Below are 20,955 nucleotides of genomic sequence, written 5' to 3'. Positions count from 1 at the left end.
AACGTCGCCTCCGCACGCGGCGACGGCGGCAGAGTCCTCTTTGGCCTCCCACGGCTCTGCCTCGCGACCTGCTCCGCGCTGAGGACGGCCGGGGCGGGGGAAGAGAACAGAGACCGATCAGATACTCGTCATCAGCGACTTGTTACAGATTCTAATTACAAAGCCAACAACACCTACAGGCCCCGCCGCTCCGCCCCGGCACAGAACCCCCCCCTTTACCCCGCACCGGTAGCGACGGGGGCCGAGAGCTGCAGGACCCCCTACCCCACACCCCACCACCCCCCCTCCTCTGCCTTTTCCCACTCCTCATCTCGTCGTGGTTCGCTGTTATCTGTTCAACGTCCTCGCTCCAAGGCCGCCGTTGTGATTGGGGGCAAGGTAGGCGTCCGTGCGGTGGACGGGAGACGAGAAAGGGGAGGAGGAGGAGTTGTAGGAGGAAGAAGGGGTGCGGACGTTCTGGCCGCCAGTCTGAGGTTGCTGCAGGTTGAGGATGCTGTCGATGGCGCTTTGCAGGTGCTCGTTGAGCGAGTCGTCCTGCGGGCTGTCGCTGGAGAAGCTGGCGTTGTCCACCTCGAAGGACTCGGACTTCCTGCGCTTGGCGGGTGGCAGCGGCACCTCCCAGGTGAGCTCGGGGCCGGCGCCGTGGTCGGGGGGCTCGGATTTGATCATGCCGTGGTAGAACTCCTCCTCCACCTCCGCGAGTTCCTTCATAAGGCCACTGGTTGAGTCGTCGCTCTTCTGCGGGACGGGGCTGCCGTGCAGCACCAAGGAGCGCGCGTCGCCGCGGCCGAAGAAGAGCAGCTTGGAGCCGTCGTCCGCGCGGCCGCGCTCGGCGCCCTCGTGTGTTTTGTGCGCCGTGATGACGCCGCGGGCGCCGTCCTCTTGTTTCAGCCCTTTGTCGGCCTTGGCGGCTCCGCTGCTTTTCTCGCTCGGCTTCTCGACCACGAAGGCGTCCACGTTCTCCCGGTAGGTTTTACGTAGGGGGAGGCGGCAGAAGGTGACGGCCGCTTTCTTCTCGCCCGCCGCGGTGCCGCCGTGTTCCACGGTGCCGTTCATCTGCCCGGCGGCAGCCGAGTGCTGCTCGGTGGCTTTGATCACCCTGCAGACGGGCGGCGTTTGGTGGACGGGGTCCAAGGCGGTGTTGTGGACCACTTTGCTGAGCCCGGCTTCCTGCTTGATCTTCAGCTTGAGGCCGATGCGGCTGCGCGCCTCGTAGGTTTTGATGGGGGGTTTGCTGCGCGACGGCAGCGCGTCGTCGTCGCCGTCCAGGTTCGGGGAGGCTTTGGCCCACGTCACCGACGGGGACCCGCCGCTGTGTTTGATCACCAGCTTGGTGGGGTTGATGGCCGTGGCCGTCTGCGCCGGTGGAGCCTTCGAGCTGTCGGCGGCGGGCGTCAGGCCGGAGGAGGAGGAGGGCTGCGCTGCTGCGGAGGTGAGGCTCTGGGAGCGGGATGACGACGAGACGTATTCATCTGGAGGGGAAACAAGGGTGTGAGTGTCAACCTGAGCCCTCCGGGACCAACTGGAGTCCTCCAGAGCACCCGACAAGACAAGCACAGGCTCAGGGAGCACCATGGGGTCTCCTAGAGTTCGGCATCAGGTCCCTCTGGGGTCACCCCGAAGCGCAATGCGGGTCAATGCGGGTCCTCACCGGCCTGGAAAGCCTTTAGGAGACACTACAGCACAACTCCGAGCTCTGGGAACACACTATGTGACACTGGGAGCCCTGGGAAGGCTCTATGGCACACAGGGACCCCAGAGGACAACCAGAAGCACAGGGATCACTTCAGTGCCCTATGGGATACTTGCGGGTCTTGGGAGGCCTTTAGGGTGCACTGGGTCGCCTCTAGGGCACCCTGAAACAAAGTGGGGAGCTCAGGGAGTGCTCTGGGGTTGTCCTAGAGTTCATCAGGAGGTTCTTTGGGTCTTACAGGGCACACTGGGAAGCCTCCAGGGCACAACTATAAGCATGGAGAGCATCCTGGAGCACCCTACAGGACACTGGGGGGAGGAGGAAGGTGGGGGTCCCGGGCACCCCAAAGCACAGGGAGTCCCATAGGAAGAACCAGCTGTAGAGCTGCGGTGGGAGCCCTCACTTCTGCCACTTTGGGGGGGTGGTCTCACATCGCCTCCTATAAAACGACTCCAAGTTTTGCCTTATCCTCCTGCTTGTTCTGGCCTTTTCTGTTGGCCCCTTTTTCTGCCTCCAGCTGCTGTTTCTCAGCCCCTCCTCCCTCTGGGAACACACTGGTCCTTCCTTCCCACTCCTGGTGAAGTTTATCCCTTAACGAGCTCGCCCTGGGGATACGCAGCGACTGAACGCCAAAACCTAAATAAAGGATCTCCAGGGCAGCCAGGAACAACAAGTAATTTGTCAGGGGGCCTGAAAGCTGCTGCACTGGGTTTAATGCTTCGGGCTGCAGCCCCAATGAAGGGGAAGGGACGGACCGAGGGACAGAGCTGGGGACGGACCGAGGGACAGAGCTGGGGACGGCCCTACCCTGAGCACCCCAAGGCCTATGGAAAGGAGGGCAGCAGGAAGGAGGGCAGTAGGAAGGAGTGCGGTTCTAAAGGCACAGAGACAAAGCAGAGCACTTCCCACCTGGCTTCTCCTTGGCCAGTTGCTTATCGAGAGCCAACATGGTCTTCTCCTCCTGGATGAACATGCGGTCGATCATCACCATCTCGGCAGAAGGGCTGACTCTCTGCAGGACGGGAAGGGGAGGAGGAAGAGGGGAGGGAAGGGAGGAAGAGGGGAGGGAAGGGAGGAAGAGGGGAGGGAGGAAGAGGGGAGGGAAGGGAGGAAGAGGGGAGGGAAGGGAGGAAGAGGGGAGGGGAGGGAGGAAGAGGGGAGGGAAGGGAGGAAGAGGGGAGGGAGGAAGAGGGGAGGGAAGGGAGAAAGAGGGGAGGGAAGGGAGGAAGAGGGGAGGGAAGGGAGGGAGAGGGGAGGGAGGAAGAGGGGAGGGAAGGGAGGAAGAGGGGAGGGAAGGGAGGAAGAGGGGAGGGAAGGGAGGAAGAGGGGGCTCGTTAGAGGGCAGGAATGGGGCAGCAAAGCGCCGTAAGGTGAACATCACCCTCCCTGAGTCCTGGCAGCGCAGCCGCCTTCCGCTGCGCTCGCGATAAGCATCGGTTACGTGCAAAGAGCTGCAAAGGGCAGGAAAGCCCTTCCTGCCTTTGTCAGCATGGAGTGACCGAGCTCCCTGTGGACCCCATAGCCCCATGGGGTGGGCATCCACGTGCTGTGGGTCCTATGGGGTGTCCCGTCCTTACCCGGGACTCCTCGAGGAGCAGCAGGCGGTATTTGTTCAGCATGGCTTGCGTGCGCTTCAGCAGCTGCGTGGAAACCACCTCGAACTCCTCATCCACTGCAAGGGGAGCAGGAGGAGAAGGGGAGAGGTTAAGGGGGGAGGGGGGAGGGGTGGTTCTGGGGCACAGCTTTGCACATATGGGGTGGTTCTGGGGCACAGCTTTGCACATATGGGGTGGTCCTGGGGTTCTTTGCACACATGGGGTGGTTCTGGGGTGCTCTGCGCCCATATGGGTTGGTTTTGGGGCACAGCTTTGCACACATGGGGTGGTTCTGGGGTTCTTTGCACACATGGGGTGGTTCTGGGGCATGGCTTTACACATATGGGGTGGTTTATGGGGTGGTTCTGGGGTTCCTTGCACATATGGGGTGGTTCTGGGGCACAGCTTTGCACATATGGGGTGGTCCTGGGGTTCTTTGCACACATGGGGTGGTTCTGGGGCATGACTTTACACATATGGGGTGGTTTATGGGGTGGTTCTGGGGTTCTTTGCACACATGGGGTGGTTCTGGGGCATGGCTTTACACATATGGGGTGGTTTATGGGGTGGTTCTGGGGTTCCTTGCACATATGGGGTGGTTCTGGGGTTCTTTGCACACATGGGGTGGTTCTGGGGCATGACTTTACACATATGGGGTGGTTTATGGGGTGGTTCTGGGGTTCCTTGCACATATGGGGTGGTTCTGGGGCACAGCTTTGCACATATGGGGTGGTCCTGGGGTTCTTTGCACACATGGGGTGGTTCTGGGGCATGACTTTACACATATGGGGTGGTTTATGGGGTGGTTCTGGGGTTCTTTGCACACATGGGGTGGTTCTGGGGCATGGCTTTACACATATGGGGTGGTTTATGGGGTGGTTCTGGGGTTCCTTGCACATATGGGGTGGTTCTGGGGTTCTTTGCACACATGGGGTGGTTCTGGGGCATGACTTTACACATATGGGGTGGTTTATGGGGTGGTTCTGGGGTTCCTTGCACATATGGGGTGGTTCTGGGGCACAGCTTTGCACATATGGGGTGGTCCTGGGGTTCTTTGCACACATGGGGTGGTTCTGGGGCACAGCTTTGCACACATGGGGTGGTTCTGGGGTTCTTTACACACATGGGGTGGTGCTGGGGTGCTCTGTGCCCATATGGGGGGAGCTGTGGGGCCATTGGGAACCCCACTGTGACCAAGGGGTCCCCAGTAATTCCCTATTGCTGTGCGACCCCTCTGTGTTGAAGCTGCTGTGGCTTCTCAACGCATTGAAACGCCTCATAGGGAGCGTTGGATAAAGTTCAGGTCCGAATCCCTGGCAAAGCTCGAGCACCACCCTGGGAATTGATGTTTTTTTTCCATAGCAAAAACACGAAGAATTTCTCCTTTTTTAGCACTAAAAAAACGCTGTTTTCTCCCCCATCCACAACCTCTCCCCCTTTATTCTTAATGGGGCCTGCCCTGCTGGTTTAATGCTACGGTACCGCGATGAGGCAGAGCCTCCATCCCTCACCCTTCCTGTAGTCGTGTGCGGAGGGCAGCACCCCCTGGTAGACGTGGTAGGGCAGCAGCCGCTGTAAGGCGTCCTCGAAGGAGTGGAAGCAGCTCTTGTAGTCGGGATGCAGCACCGCCCCCTGATGCTTGTGCAGCTGCTCCAAGAAGCTGCGAGAGAAGGAAGGAGAGCTCGGAGCTGCTGGGATTCACGCCTTGAGATGGGACCCTCATAACCCCCTATAGCCCCATAACCCTTCAGCCCTATAACCCCATGGCCCTATAGCCCCACGGCCATATAGTCCCGTAACCCCACAGCCCCATAACCCCACAGGCTCGTAGCCCTACAGCCCCATAGCCCCTCAGCCCTATAACCCCACGGCCCCATAACCCTTCAGCCCTATAGCCCCACGGCCCCATAACCCCACGGCCATATAGCCCCATAACCCCACAGCCCTATAGCCCCTCAGCCCCATAACCCCACGGCCCCATAAACCCATGACCCTATAGCCCCACAGCCCTATAGCCCCACGGCCATATAGCCCCATGGCCCCATAACCCCTCAGCCCTATAGCCCCACGGCCCCATAACCCCACAGCCCCATAAACCTTCAGCCCTATAACCCCACAGCCCCATACATAACCCTTCAGCCTTAGAGCCCCACAGCACTATAGTTCCATAACCCCTCAGCCTTGTAGACCTACAGCCCCATAACCCCTCAGGCCTATAGCCCCATGGCCCCATAACCCTTCAGCCCTATAAACCCATGGCCATATAGCTCCATAACCCCTCAGCCCCATAACCCCTCAGCCCTATAGCCCCACAGCCCCATAGCCCTTCAGCCCTATAACCCCACGGCCATATAGCCCCATAACCCCTCAGCCCCATAACCCCTCAGCCCCATCACCCCTCAGCCCCATCACCCCTCAGCCCCATAGCCCCACAGCCCCATGGCCCTATAGCCCCACGGCCCCATAGCCCTACAGCCCCATAACCCTTCAGCCCTATAACCCCACAGCCATATAGCCCCATAACCCCTCAGCCCTATAGCCCCATGGCCCTATAGCCCCTCAGCCCCATAAGCGCCGTGACCCCGCCAGGCAATGCAGGACAGCACCGCACTCACCAGGGAGAGGCAGCGACGTGCAGCCCCCCCAGCTCAGCACCGGTGCAGCTTCACCCAACCCCCCCCCCCCACCCCATAGTGCCCCATTGCACGTGGGTGTCCCATTGTAATGCAATTGCAATGCTTTGCGCCCCCCAAAGAGCGGCTGCACTCACCAGGCCTCTTTGCTGGGCTGTAGTGTGGGAGTTTTCTTCATGCTCCCCAGCTTGCTGTCATACTTGGGGGGGGGGGGGAAAGAAAGAAGAGAGGTGAGGGTGGAGGCGAAGGGCAGCACGAGGGGGGACAAACACGTCTGTGCTAAGGGGAGCTCGGCCTCTAAGAGGGGATTCGGGGCACAGATGGGAAGGTCTTGGCACAGAGAAGGAATGGGGTCAATTGGGAGTGGGGAAGGGAGAGGGAGGTGGGAGCTGAAAGCGGAGCAGAAAGCGGAGCGGAAAGCAAAGGGGAAAGCAAAGGGGAAAGCAAAGGGGAAAGCAAAGGGGAAAGCAAAGGGGAAAGCAAAGGGGAAAGCAAAGGGGAAAGCAAAGGGGAAAGCAAAGGGGAAAGCAAAGGGGAAAGCAAAGGGGAAAGCAAAGGGGAAAGCAAAGGGGAAAGCAAAGGGGAAAGCAAAGGGGAAAGCAAAGGGGAAAGCAAAGGGGAAAGCAAAGGGGAAAGCAAAGGGGAAAGCAAAGGGGAAAGCAAAGGGGAAAGCAAAGGGGAAAGCAAAGGGGAAAGCAAAGGGGAAAGCAAAGGGGAAAGCAAAGGGGAAAGCAAAGGGGAAAGCAAAGGGGAAAGCAAAGGGGAAAGCAAAGGGGAAAGCAAAGGGGAAAGCAAAGGGGAAAGCAAAGGGGAAAGCAAAGGGGAAAGCAAAGGGGAAAGCAAAGGGGAAAGCAAAGGGGAAAGCAAAGGGGAAAGCAAAGGGGAAAGCAAAGGGGAAAGCAAAGGGGAAAGCAAAGGGGAAAGCAAAGGGGAAAGCAAAGGGGAAAGCAAAGGGGAAAGCAAAGGGGAAAGCAAAGGGGAAAGCAAAGGGGAAAGCAAAGGGGAAAGCAAAGGGGAAAGCAAAGGGGAAAGCAAAGGGGAAAGCAAAGGGGAAAGCAAAGGGGAAAGCAAAGGGGAAAGCAAAGGGGAAAGCAAAGGGGAAAGCAAAGGGGAAAGCAAAGGGGAAAGCAAAGGGGAAAGCAAAGGGGAAAGCAAAGGGGAAAGCAAAGGGGAAAGCAAAGGGGAAAGCAAAGCGGAAAGCAAAGCGGAAAGCAAAGCGGAAAGCAAAGCGGAAAGCAAAGCGGAAAGCAAAGCGGAAAGCAAAGCGGAAAGCAAAGCAGAAAGCAAAGCAGAAAGCAAAGCGCTTTGGGGATGGATGCTCGTTTGCACGTGGGCTCACCAGCTGCTGGCTTTGCACCGAGGGCACGAGTTGCGACAGTCCCTTCCCCACCACCTGGATCTGCAGCGGCCCCTTGCCCAGGTTCAGGCCCGAGACGGAGCTGATCACCCCCGGTTTGGTCTGTAGGAGACACAGAGAAAGAGGCGGCGTTTGGAAGCCGAACTCAAGAAGCTTTCGTTTAGTTGTTTAGTCATTTCTTGCAGAGAAAGGAGCAAATCGTTCCGTCATTCGTTCTCTTGCAGAGAAAGGAGCAAAGCTCCCCTTGGCGGAAGCTTCGTTCGGATCAGAGCGAACGGTTTCAGCTGTGAAAAACACGTTGTTAAGTCTTAATTTAACTCTTCCTATGCTGCCATGAATGGATCTGATCACTCTCACCTGCACCGGCTGCGACATCGCCAGGGACGCTCCTGGTTTCCCTGTGGCCGTGGGCCCCTTCCCGGCAGCGATGGGAGCAGCGGCGCTGGAGAAGGGTTTGCTGTCAGAGGGAGGTGGGCCGGTGCCACCTGCGGACACAGAGCGCTGGGTTAGAGCCCAGCTGGGTCCTGCTGGACTGAGGTTCACCCCACGACGCTCGGCTGGCAGTGAGTGCAATGCTCGAGTCTGTTGTGCTTGGCCAAATGCGGTCACTGCTCTTCGTTCTCAAAGCGAGTCGAAATGGGCAGCGCTCACTTGGACCAGCAATGAGACTGGCTTCGTTATCTGACCGCAAGGAGACTCCAAAGAGCATCTCGTGTTTCTGTCTCAACTCAATTCGACCCGACTCAGTTCGACCCGACTCAGTTCGACCCGACTCAGTTCGACCCGACTCAGTTCGACCCGACTCAGTTCGACCCGACCCGACCCGACCCGACTCGGTTCGACCCGACTCGGTTCGACCCAACACGACTCGACCCAACACGACTCGACCCAACACGACTCGACCCAACACGACTCGACCCAACCCAACACAAATCAACACAACTCAACCCAACACACCCCAACACAACTCAACCCAACTCAACCCAACACAACCCAACTCAACCCAACACAACCCAACTCAACCCAACTCAACCCAACACAACTCAACCCAACCCAACACAACCCAACTCAACCCAACCCAACTCAACCCAACCCAACTCAACCCAACCCAACTCAACCCAACCCAACTCAACCCAACCCAACTCAACCCAACTCAACCCAACCCAACTCAACCCAACCCAACACAACTCAACCCAACACAACTCAACCCAACACAACTCAACCCAACACAACTCAACCCAACACAACCCAACCCAACACAACCCAACTCAACCCAACACAACCCAACTCAACCCAACACAACACAACTCAACCCAACCCAACCCAACTCATGAGCCTACACAGAGCAGCTGACATTAGCACGCCTTTCTCTGCCATCCACACACAACAAATAAACCCACATTGGCACTGGAGGCAGGAGGAAGCACACACCTGCACCGGAGGGCGGCCCGGTGGTGGACGCATGGCTGTGCGCGGGGCTCGGCGTCGCCGTCACCGTCACCGTCTGCCCCTGGCTGCTGACCAGGACGGAGGAGGAGGATTGGCTGCTGAACTGGCTCAGCGCTGGGGAGGCCTGGCTGGTGGGAGTCTGCTGCTTCGTCTGCAGGATGATCCCCTGCGGCACCTGGGTGGGACGAGAGGCAGGAGGTGAACACTGCGCCCCCCCAACGCCTCAAGTCCTGCTACGACGGGGGCACAATAGGAATGAAGTCGATGCAAGTTGAGCACGCGCCCTCCAGACCCACTGCTGCCGAGAGCCCACGTGAGCCGGGCACATGGAAGGTTATCATCATCTTAATGAACCTGCACATGGAAGGTTATCATCATCTTAATGAACCTGCAATTAAGGACACCAAGCTTTCCCTTTCACTCCAATTCTTCCCCCCACCCCTAGGCCTGGTGTCTCTCCATGCTGGATGTTCAACCAGGCCTGGTGTCTCTCCACACTGGATGTTCAAGCTGGTTTTCCCTAAGCAAGCGCTAATGGAAGCCATCGTGGAGGGTACGCGGCCCCACTGCGCCCCAAAGCCCCGCGAGGAGCGGAAGGACGTGATGCTTGTGGGGCACAGCAGCTCCTGGGGACAAGTTAATCCGTCCCCACGAGGCCCCTCCTTAATTAAAAGCCGTTAATGCTTCATCTCCCGGGTAGATCCTCCCGCTGAACGCGATGGCGCGCGGGAGGTTCCGCGTTGCGTGGCGCCGGGGGGAGGAAATCAACAGCATAAATGGACCCGTGGGATGAGGTGACAGCACCGAGCTGTGCCTCCATGTGTTCAGAGCCCTCACAGCCCCACAGAACCAGCGACCCACAGCACCAGCGACCCACAGAACCGGAGCCGGCTGCTCGGCTTTGGAGGTGGGCTCGGGTCTGGTTTGGGATCGTTGTTTGGTCGTGGGTTTTGGTTTTGGGTTGGGTTTGGTTTGAGCTCAGGTTTGGGGTCGTTCTGGGTTCAGTTTGGGTTTTTGGGTACGGTTTGGCTTCGGGTTTCCTTTAGGTTTTGGATGGTTTTGGCTTCAGGTCCCGCTCTGGGTTTGGGTTCTGTGTGTGAAGCCCCCAGCGCTGCCCTACACCGAGCAAAACACCGACCCCGGCCCTGGATGGCACCCATTTACCTGCTGGAACCTGTCCACAATTTGCTTCTGCTGAGGAGCGGGGTTTGGGATTGCTGAGAGGGGTTGGAATTGACCCGGGACCATCTGAAAGCTCCTCTGCTGCTCTGCTGTTAGGTGCAGGGCCGGGGCTGGGGGGCCCTGGGGGGGGAATTGAAGCTGGAAGTGGGGTGAGTGGGGGTCCGGGGAGGGGGCGGGGGGAGGACGGGAAGGGGGGCGCAAGGGGACGTGCGGGGAGGCGGAAAGCTGCCCGGGGACACCGAAGATGGCGGGAGCCTGCGGGGTGCAGGAGCGGGCGGGGGGCTCCGAGGGGGCGCGGGGTTGGGATGGGGGGCGTGAATGGGGGCGAGATGGGGGTCGGGAGAGGGGTTGGGGCTGCGAAGGGGGGCGAGAAGGGTGAGGGGAGGGAGGGGGAGGGAGGTGGGCGGCCGGGAGCTGCGGGCTCTCCCCCAGGGGAGGATGAGGTAGCGAAGGGGACGGGGAGGCTCCAGGGAGCTGCTGCTGCCCTGCGGGTAACTGCAATAGAGAAGGAAAGAGGCAGAGGTTAGTCGGAGCGCCCGGCCTTCGCTGGCGCCGTCGGGTCCGTGTTAACGAGGCTGGAAAGCTCAGCGACTCGTCCCATTGAGTTATGGGGCAGAAGGAAGGGGAGGAAGGGGGTGAGGAAGGGGCTGGGGGGGAGCGCAGTGAGCGAGCAGCAATGGAGGGGAGCATTAGTGGGAGCTCGGGGGCAGCGAGAGGCAGGCGGGGGGGGGGGTTCCAAGTGGGGACCAATGGATGGATGGGGGGCAGGAGGAGCCCCTGGGCCACAAGGTTGGGGTTAAATCCTCCACCTCAGGCCCTCCTGGCTCTTATCTGCACTCGGATCCAGCCCGCAAAGCTCAGCACGAGGAAGAGCTTCGCCATGATCGGGGGCAGAACCAAACATCGCCCTGGGTTTTGGGCTGCAGGTTCCTGCTGTCCTGTTTGCTCTGCGTGCAGCCCCTGAGCTCAGCTGGGCCACATCACTGCCCCCCATTGGCCGTTCCTGGGGGAATTTCACCCAATTCCACCAAACCAAACGCAGAACTCCCCATTATTCTGACAGCCATGGGCCCTGGAGTCGGGTCCTCAGAGAGATGGGCAGAACCTCGGCTGCAGTGGGACCACCGGGACCAAACCCAAACCCACCTATAAACCAAACCCAAACCCACCTATACACCAAACCCAAACCCACCTATACACCAAACCCGAAGCCATCTATAAACCAAACCCAAACCCACCTCCAAACCAAACCCAAACCCATCTACAAACCAAACCCAAACGCACCTATAAACCAAACCCGAAGCCATCTACAACCCAAACCCAAACCCACCTATAAGCCAAACCCAAACCCACCTCCAAACCAAACCCAAACCCACCTCCAAACCAAACCCAAACCCACCTATACACCAAACCCAAACCCACCTATACACCAAACCCACCTACAAACCAAACCCAAACCCACCTATAAACCAAACCCAAACCCACCTACAAGCCAAACCCAAACCCACCTATACACCAAACCCAAACCCACCTCCAAACCAAACCCAAACCCACCTATACACCAAACCCAAACCCACCTATACACCAAACCCAAACCCACCTACAAACCAAACCCAAACCCACCTCTAAACCAAACCCAAACCCACCTATACACCAAACCCAAACCCACCTACAAGCCAAACCCAAACCCACCTACAAACCAAACCCAAACCCACCTCCAAACCCAAACCCATCTACAAACCAAACCCAAACCCACCTATAAACCAAACCCAAACCCACCTATACACCAAACCCAAACCCACCTATAAACCAAACCCAAACCCACCTACAAACCAAACCCAAACCCATCTACAAACCAAACCCAAACCCACCTACAAACCAAACCCGAAGCCATCTACAACCCAAACCCAAACCCACCTATAAGCCAAACCCAAACCCACCTCCAAACCAAACCCAAACCCACCTACAAACCAAACCCAAACCCATCTACAAACCAAACCCAAACCCACCTATACACCAAACCCAAACCCACCTACAAACCAAACCCAAACCCACCTATAAACCAAACCCAAACCCACCTACAAACCAAACCCAAACCCACCTACAAACCAAACCCAAACCCACCTACAAACCAAACCCAAACCCACCTACAAACCCAAACCCACCTATAAACCAAACCCAAACCCACCTATAAACCAAACCCAAACCCACCTACAAACCAAATCCAAACCAAACCCAAACCCACCTATACACCAAACCCAAACCCACCTCCAAACCAAACCCAAACCCACCTATAAACCAAACCCAAACCCACCTATAAACCAAACCCAAACCCACCTCCAAACCAAACCCAAACCCACCTATAAACCAAACCCAAACCCACCTAAAACCAAACCCAAACCCACCTATACACCAAACCCAAACCCACCTATACACCAAACCCAAACCCACCTACAAACCAAACCCAAACCCACCTATACACCAAACCCAAACCCACCTATACACCAAACCCAAACCCACCTACAAACCAAACCCAAACCCACCTATAAACCAAACCCAAACCCACCTGTACACCAAACCCAAACCCACCTACAAACCAAACCCAAACCCACCTATACACCAAACCCAAACCCACCTACAAACCAAACCCAAACCCACCTACAAACCAAACCCAAACCCACCTATACACCAAACCCAAACCCACCTATACACCAAACCCAAACCCACCTATACACCAAACCCAAACCCACCTATACACCAAACCCAAACCCACCTACAAACCAAACCCAAACCCACCTATAAACCAAACCCAAACCCACCTCCAAACCAAACCCTACGCAGACATCGGCATCGCTGCTCAGAGCGCAGGAGTTCAAACAGAACTCGGCCGCGTCCCAAAGCTCGTTGACAAAGCTCAATGGGCAAAGAGCTCATTGATTTCCTCCCACAACCCCGGGCCTTTTGGTAGCGATAGATCCGGGCCCACTTCATGGCACAAAAGAAGTGCCATAAAATCACCCAGAGTGACCCAAACCCGGCACCAAAATGCATCAGAACCGCGGGACGTTGGGGACGCGCTGCCAGGCTGCCCCGAGGCGCAGGAGACGTAGTGCTCATGTCATTGGGGCCACAACCGCCTCATTTAAACCTCATTAGCCTCCAGCTAATGAAATGGGTTAACGAAACTGGGCTGAACCTCCATAAGGAGATGGGCAGCACCGCGGACGGGACCACGGAGAGGGCAGCGCCGCCATCCCCCAACCAAGGGGCTGAGGTTGGGAAGGAGCACATTGGGCACGCGGATGCGCTCCCGGCCCTGCCGCCCCGGTAGGGGCTGTACTCGCCTGCTGCAGGAACATCTGCATGGAGTCCTGGTTGATGACGGCCCCGGCGGCCGTTTGGCCCAGGATGATCTTCTCGGGGCTGGAGGCCAAACCGGGGCTGGGTTGGGAGGCGGTGGGCAGCGGGGTGGGCTGCGGGGCGGGCGGAGGGGGCTGCACGCTCAGCTGCAGCGGGGCCGGGGCCGCGGGTGGCGCCGTAGAAGGTTGGATGGCCAAGATGGATGTAGGTGGGTCGGAGGCGGCGGGGAGGAGGCCGGCGGCCGGGGCGGGCTGCGGGGGGAGGAGGCCGGGGCTCTGGCTGCTGCCCGAGGGCTGGATGCTGACGGCCTGGCCCAGCCCGTCGGCGGCGTTGAGCATGGCCACCTGGCTGGGCAGCGTCACCCCTTGGATCACCGTCTGTCCCGTCTGGCTGATGGCGGCGGCGCCGGGCAGCGAAGCGGCCACCGAGGGTTGGCTTTGCGTGGTGAGGCCGCTGGCCAAAGAGACCGGCATCTGGAAGAGAGCCGGCTGCCCCACCTGGCCGGGCTGCAGCTGGATGGGCGCCGAGAGGATGTGGGCCGTGCCGTGGGCGTTCTGCGAGGTCAACACTTGACCCAGGTTGAGTTGACCGGCCAGGTTCTGGTTGGTGAGGATCTGCGCCGGCAGCGCCTGGTTGGCGATCAGCTGCCCGCCGGGGCCTTGGCTGGTGATGATGTGAGCCTGGCCGCTGCCGTGCGACGCCGTCAGGATCTGGCCGCCCATGTTGGCCGGTAGCGCCGAGAGCTGCTGCGGGATCTGCACGGCCGAGGCGCCCGTCAACTGCCCGGGTAGCAGGAACTGGTTCTGGCCTTGCAGCATGGCCTGCGGCACGTGCTGCGCCGGGATGACGATGCTGCTGCCCTGGTTGAGCAGGTGCACGCTCATGGGTTTGCTGAGCGCCTGCTGCTGCGGTGGGGGCTGCTTGAAGACGTTGGCAGGGAGACTCTGCGGGAAGCCAGACAGCACCACGTTCTGGGCCGGCTTGCCCGCCATGAAGGTGAGGTTCTGCTGCGCCTTCTGCTGCTGTAGGGCGGCCTCGTTTTGGATGGTGAGCGTGGCGGCGTTGTTGGAGCCGAAGGGTTTGGGGGTGATCTGGTAGAGCTTCTGCTGCAGGACGCCGGCGGGTTTGGGTTGGATGGGGGTGGGCGTGCGGTGGATGATGACGTTCTGAGCCTGCACCAGGGGGCTGCTCAGGTTGGAGGTGACGGTGAGGGGCTGCGAGCCCTGAGTCCCCGACACGCCGCCGAACACCGAGCTGCCGTTCAAGGTGGTGGTGGCCACGGTGGGAAGGTTCTTCTGGATCACCAGGCCGGTGCCTTGAGGGGACACGCCGGCTGATGTCAGGGTGACCTGCTGCTGCTCCGGAGCCGTCTGCGTGATGTAGCTGCCCACGGGCACCGTGGCCACTTGGGAAGGCTGCACTTGCTTGGCGATGATCTGCTGCGCCGGTTGGTTGATGGCCATCACCTGCTGCCCCACTACCTGGATGGGGCCGATGCCCAGCGCGCCGCCGGGGCTGCCGTTGGGTAGGCTCTGCAGGTTGGAGATGGGTTGGATGGTGACGTTGCCCAGACCCACCTGCTGCAGGAAGGGCTGCACGCTGATGGCTTTGTTCACCACGTCCGCCCCCACCGATTGCTGCACCAAAGCCTGGTGGGTGAGCACGGCCGGTTGCTGCAACCCGATCAGGTCGGCGCCGCCGGAGAAGATCTGAGGGGCCGCGTCCGACGCCGCCTGCACCACGGGCTGCAACGTGGGCAGCTGGAAGGAACCCAGGTCCAACTCGGCTTCGGCCTCCAAGGTCTGCTCGGTGATGTTGGCCTCCTGTAGGCTCTGCTGCAGGATGTCGCATGGTTGATCCGAGCTGGGCAGGTTGGACCCGCCGGCTGCAGGGGAACCCAGGATGTCATCCTCGAGGAAGTCCAGGTCCACGCTGGCGCTGGGTTGGTTCTGCTCGGCCGTCAGGTGGTTGCCGGATGATTCCTGGACGTGCAGCTGATGGAGGTTGGGGGGGAGGAAGAGGAAGGAGTTGGTTGTTTGGGGTTAATAATGGGGGTGATGGGTCGGCTCCGCTCTGAGCACGATGGTACCCAGCAGCAGCGCGGGGCAACCAAAGGGAAGGCAGGAAAAGGGGGGGATGGATGAGGTGGTAAAGGTAAAGCAAGGGGGGGGTGGGAGAGGAGAAGGTGGAGGGGAAGGGGTTGGGGGAGCCCAGTGTCCCCCCGCATTAAGGACCCTGCTGTCATGGGCTGGTGGGAAGGGGAAATGAGGGGGGGGAAGGGAAGTAAAGGGGGGGAAAAGGAGAAGGAAGAGGGAAATGGGGGGAGGAAGAGAGGGGAGGAAATAAGGAAGAGAGGGGAGGAAATAAGGAAGAGGGGAGGAAATAAGGAAGAGGGGAGGAAATAAGGGATAGGAAAAGGGTGGGGAGATAAGGAAGAGGAAGAGGGGGAGGAAGAGGGAAATGGGGGGAGGAAGAGAGAGGAGGAAATAAGGAAGAGAGGGGAGGAAATAAGGAAGAGGGGAGGAAATAAGGAAGAGAGGGGAGGAAATAAGGAAGAGAGGGGAGGAAATAAGGAAGAGAGGGGAGGAAATAAGGAAGAGAGGGGAGGAAATAAGGAAGAGAGGGGAGGAAATAAGGAAGAGAGGGGAGGAAATAAGGAAGAGAGGGGAGGAAATAAGGAAGAGAGGGGAGGAAATAAGGAAGAGAGGGGAGGAAATAAGGGATAGGACAAGGGGGAGGAGATAAGGAAGAGGAAGAGGGGGAGGAAGAGGGGGAGGAAATAAGGGAGAGACGGGAGGAAATAAGGAAGAGACGGGAGGAAATAAGGAAGAGAGGGGAGGAAATAAGGAAGAGAGGGGAGGAAATAACGGATAGGACAAGGGGGAGGAGATAAGAAAGAGGGAGAGGAAGAGGAGAAGGAAGAGGGAAATAGGGGGAGGAAGAGAGAGGAGGAAATAAGGAAGAGAGGGAAGGAAATAAGGAAGAGAGGGGAGGAAATAAGGAAGAGAGGGGAGGAAATAAGGGATAGGAAAAGGGTGGGGAGATAAGGAAGAGGAAGAGGGGGAGGAAGAGGAGAAAGGAAACAAGGGGGAAGAAGAGGGGGAGGAAAAAGGGAGGAAATAAGGGACAGGAGGAGGGGAGGAAAAGGGAAATGGGGGGAGGAAATGGGGGGAGGAAAAGGGAAATGGGGGGAGGAAAAGGGAAATGGGGGGAGGAAAAGGGAAATGGGGGGAGGAAAAGGGAAATGGGGGGAGGAAAAGGGAAATGGGGGGAGGAAAAGGGAAATGGGGGGAGGAAAAAGGGAAATGGGGGGAGGAAAAAGGGGGAGGAAGTGTAATAAAAATGAAGGAAAAAAAGAGGACAAAAAAGAGACCGAAAAAGAAAGGATGGATTGAAAGAAAAATAATAAAGGATCGAAAATCGAAACGGACGAACAAAAAAAAAAATGAACAAAATTCAACTTGGATGTAAAAAAAAGGAGCAAAAAAACAAAAAAAGGGACCAAAAAATCGAAAACCTAAAAAAAAAACCAAAAAAAACCAAGATCAAAACAAACTTAAAAGAGCGAAAACGGAAAAGACTAAAAAAAATGAACCTTAAAAGATCAAAATGAACCTGAAGGACCAAAATGAACCAAAATGAACCTTAAAAGACCAAAATAAAAGACCAAAATGAACCTAAAGGACCAAAATAAAGGACCAAAATGAACCTAAAAAGATCAAAATGAACCTTAAAAGACCCAAATGAACCTAATGGACCCAAATAAACCTTAAAAGACCCAAATGAACCTGATGGACCAAAATGAGCCTTAAAAGATTGAAATGAACCTTAAAAGACCAAAATAAAGGACCAAAATAAACCTAATGGACGAAAATAAAGGACCAAAATGAACCTTAAAAGATCAAAATAAAAGATCAAAATGAACCTGAAGGACCAAAATAAAGGACGAAAATGAGCCTTAAAAGATCAAAATAAAAGATCAAAATGAACCTTAAAAGACCAAAAAATGAACCTGAAGGACCCAAATGAACCTTAAAAGATCAAAATAAAGGATCGAAATGAACCTTAAAAGACTGAAATGAACCTAAAGGACCAAAATGAACCTAATGGACCAAAATGAAACTGAAGGACTAAAAAATGAACCTGAAGAACCAAAATGAACCTTGAAAGACCAAAATGAACCTAATGAACCAAAATAAAGGACCAAAATGAACCTGAAGGACCCAAATAAACCTTAAAAGACCCAAATGAACCTTAAAAGATCAAAACGAACCTTAAAAGACCAAAATAAAGGACCAAAATGAACCTAATGGACCAAAATAAAGGACCAAAATGAACCTAAAAGACCCAAATAAACCTTAAATGACCCAAAATGAACCTTAAAAGACCCAAATGAACCTGAAGGACCAAAACGAACCTTAAAAGACTAAAAAATGAACCTTAAAAGACCAAAATGAACCTAATGGACCAAAATAAAGGACCAAAATGAACCTTAAAAGACCCAAATAAACCTTAAAATGAACCTTAAAGGAGCCAAATGAAGCTGGATAAAGCCGGGCTCCATAAGCCCCCAATGGAAGGAGGATGACAGACCCCCCCTCATGGATACGTACCCCAGCACCCTCAAAAAAGGCGCTGGCCGCATCTCCTGAGCTGTCCAGGAGATCGTCACTGTCAATCTGCAATTAGAGAGAGCCCGTTTAATGCCTTCGGATGGGGTCAAAAAAGGTGGAAAAATGGACCAAAAAGGTGGAAAAATGGACCAAAAAGGTGGAAAAATGGACCAAAAAGGTGGAAAAATGGACCAAAATCGCCATTGTTTTGGATGGGGGGGGGGGGTGGAGCCCCCAGGGTTGGGGGGATGAGAAAAGATAAAGGGGAAATTGAGAGTGAAAATGAGGGGGGGGGGAGAAAAGAGACTTGGGAGTGGGGGGGCACTGATAAATGGGGGAGTAATTGGGGGAGATTAATTAGGGGTAATTAGGGGGGGGTTGTTAATGGGGGGGGGGGTTGTTGATGAGGGTGGGGGGGTTGTTAATGGGGGGGGGGTTTGGGGGGGGGGTTGTTAATGAGGATGGGGGGGGTGAGGATGGGGGGGTTGTTAATGAGGGGGGGGGTTTCTTGGGGGGGGGGTTGTTAATGAGGGGGGGTGTTAATGAGGGGGGAGGGGTTTCTTGGGGGGGTTGTTAATGAGGAGGGGGGGGTTGTTAATGGGGAGGGGGGGGTTTCTTGGGGGGGGTTGTTAATGAGGGGGGGGTTGTTAATGGGGGGGGGTTTCTTGGGGGGGGGGTTGTTAATGAGGAGGGGGGGGTGAGGGGGGGGGTTGTTAATGAGGAGGGGGGTTGTTAATGGGGGGGGTTAATGAGGATGGGGGGGGTTGTTAATGAGGATGGGGGGGTTAATGAGGATGGGGGGGGTTGTTAATGAGGGGGGGGGGTTTCTTGGGGGGGGGGGGTTGTTAATGAGGAGGGGGGGTGAGGGGGGGGGTTGTTAATGAGGGGGGGGGGTTGTTAATGAGGAGGGGGGGGTGAAGATGGGGGGGGTTGTTAATGAGGATGGGGGGGGTTATTAATGGGGGGGGGTTGTTAATGAGGATGGGGGGGGTTTCTTGGGGGGGGGGGTTGTTAATGAGGATGGGGGGGTGGGGGGGGGTTGTTAATGAGGATGGGGGGGGTTTCTTGGGGGGGGGTTGTTAATGGGGATGGGGGGGGTTGTTAATGAGAAGGGGGGGTTGTTAATGAGGATGGGGAGGGGTTTCTTAGGGGGGGGGGTTGTTAATGGGGGGGGTTGTTAATGGGGGGGGGCTGTTAATGAGGATGGGGGGGGTTTCTTGGGGGGGGGGGGGGATGGTGCTCACCTTCTCGGATCCATGGAGGAAATCATTGAGGGCCTGAGGGTCACTGTAAGGAAACAGTGGGGTCAGGGAGCAGAAAGGATGTGTGGGGTTATGGAGTTATAGGGCTATAGGGCTGAGGGGTTATGGGGTTGTGGGTCTATGGGGTTATGGGGCTGTGGGGTTATGGAGCTATATGGCCATGGGGTTACAGGGCTGAAGGGTTATGGGGTTATGGGGCTGTGGGGCTATAGGGCTGAGGGGTTATGGGGTTATGGGGATATAGGGCTGTTATATAGGGCTGGGGTTATGGGGCTGAGGGGTTATGGGGCTATGGGGCTGTGGGGATATGAGGTTATGGGGTTATATGGCCGTGGGGTTATAGGGCTGAAGGGTTATGGGGCCATGGGGCTATAATAGGGCCGTGGGGCTATAATAGGCCTGTGGGGTTATGGGGCTATAATAGGGCTGTGGGGTTATGGGGCTATAATGCGGCTATAATGGGGCTATAATGGGGCTATAATGGGGCTATAATGGGGCTATAATGGGGCTATAATGGGGCTATAATGGGGCTATAATGGGGTTATGGGGCTATAATGGGGCTGTGGGGCTATAATAGGGCCGTGGGGCTATAATGGGGCCGTGGGGTTATGGGGCTATAATGGGGCCATGGGGTTATGGGGCTATAATAGGGCCGTGGGGTTATGGGGCTATAATAGGGCTGTGGGGTTATGGGGCTATAATGGGGCTATAATGGGGCTATAATGGGGCTATAATGGGGCTGTGGGGTTATGGGGCTATAATAGGGCTGTGGGGTTATGGGGCTATAATGGGGCTATAATGGGGTTATGGGGCTATAATGGGGTTATGGGGTTATGAGGCTATAATAGGGCTGTGGGGTTATGGGGCTATAATGGGGCCATGGGGCTATAATAGGGCTGTGGGGCTATAATAAGGCCGTGGGGTTATGGGGCTATAATTGTGCTGTGGGGTTATGGGGCTATAATAGGGCTATAATGGGGTTATGGGGCTATAATAGGGCTGTGGGGTTATGGGGCTATAATAGGGCTGTGGGGTTATGGGGCTATAATGGGGCTATAATGGGGCTGTGGGGTTATGGGGCTATAATGGGGCTATAATGGGGCCGTGGGGTTATGGGGCTATGGGGCTATAATGGGGCTGTGGGGCTATAATGGGGCTGTGGGGCTATAATGGGGCTGTGGGGCTGTGGGGTTATGGGGCTATAATGGGGTTATGGGGTTATGGGGCTATAATAGGGCTGTGGGGTTATGGGGCTATAATGGGGCTATAATGGGGCTGTGGGGTTATGGGGCTATAATGGGGTTATGGGGCTATAATAGGGCTATAATGGGGTTATGGGGTTATGGGGTTGCTCACCAGATGACATCTAACAGGCACCGGCCGTCCTCATCGTCCATGTCAACTGCAAAGAGGGGACACAAGGTCAGCACCGCGGGCGGGGTGACATGGGGTGACATGGGGTGACATGGGGTGACATGGGGTGACATGGGGTGACATGGGGTGACATGGGGTGACATACAGGGTGACATACAGGGTGACATACAGTAGGAAATGGGGTGACATGGGGTGACATGGGGTGACATGGGGTGACATGGGGTGACATGGGGTGACATGGGGTGACATGGGGTGACATGGGGTGACATGGGGTGACATGGGGTGACATGGGGTGACATGGGGTGACATGGGGTGACATACAGGGTGACATACAGGGTGACATACAGGGTGACATACAGGGTGACATACAGGGTGACATACAGTGACATACAGCAGGACATGGGGTGACATGGGGTGACATATAATAGGAGATAGGG

At 56.6% G+C, this 20,955-nt stretch overlaps 1 protein-coding gene and 1 long non-coding RNA gene across 4 annotated transcripts; one reads left to right on the top strand and one right to left on the bottom strand.

Annotated features, from left to right (window-relative positions):
- The first annotated feature begins 244 nt into the window (after positions 1 to 244).
- On the top strand, positions 245 to 998 carry LOC140265060 (uncharacterized). Its single transcript, XR_011906211.1, has 3 exons — positions 245 to 378; positions 514 to 622; positions 892 to 998. It is a non-coding gene; the product is annotated as an uncharacterized lncRNA (long non-coding RNA).
- Positions 327 to 20,541, bottom strand: LOC140265059 (BRD4-interacting chromatin-remodeling complex-associated protein-like). Of its 3 annotated transcripts, XM_072360933.1 has the most exons (13): positions 20,501 to 20,541; positions 19,127 to 19,169; positions 17,883 to 17,948; positions 13,254 to 15,263; positions 9,892 to 10,404; positions 8,710 to 8,902; positions 7,636 to 7,763; positions 7,261 to 7,380; positions 6,059 to 6,120; positions 4,800 to 4,948; positions 3,271 to 3,365; positions 2,603 to 2,705; positions 327 to 1,472 (listed from the first exon to the last, which is right to left on the bottom strand). In XM_072360933.1, the coding sequence occupies exons 1-13, from the start codon at positions 20,539 to 20,541 to the stop codon at positions 328 to 330; spliced, it is 4,668 nt and encodes a 1,555-aa protein (XP_072217034.1). In that variant the 3' UTR covers position 327. The 3 variants fall into 3 exon arrangements, with proteins under 3 accessions (XP_072217034.1, XP_072217036.1, XP_072217035.1); XM_072360935.1 differs by lacking the exon at positions 9,892 to 10,404; XM_072360934.1 differs by lacking the exon at positions 17,883 to 17,948.
- Positions 20,542 to 20,955: the final 414 nt, after the last annotated feature.

The sequence above is a fragment of the Excalfactoria chinensis genome, unplaced genomic scaffold (assembly GCF_039878825.1).
Source record: "Excalfactoria chinensis isolate bCotChi1 unplaced genomic scaffold, bCotChi1.hap2 Scaffold_412, whole genome shotgun sequence".
NCBI classification, from domain to species: Eukaryota; Metazoa; Chordata; class Aves; order Galliformes; family Phasianidae; genus Excalfactoria; species Excalfactoria chinensis.
The sequence above is the reverse complement of the archived record's forward strand: the minus strand, read 5'-3'. Positions and strand labels throughout refer to the sequence as shown.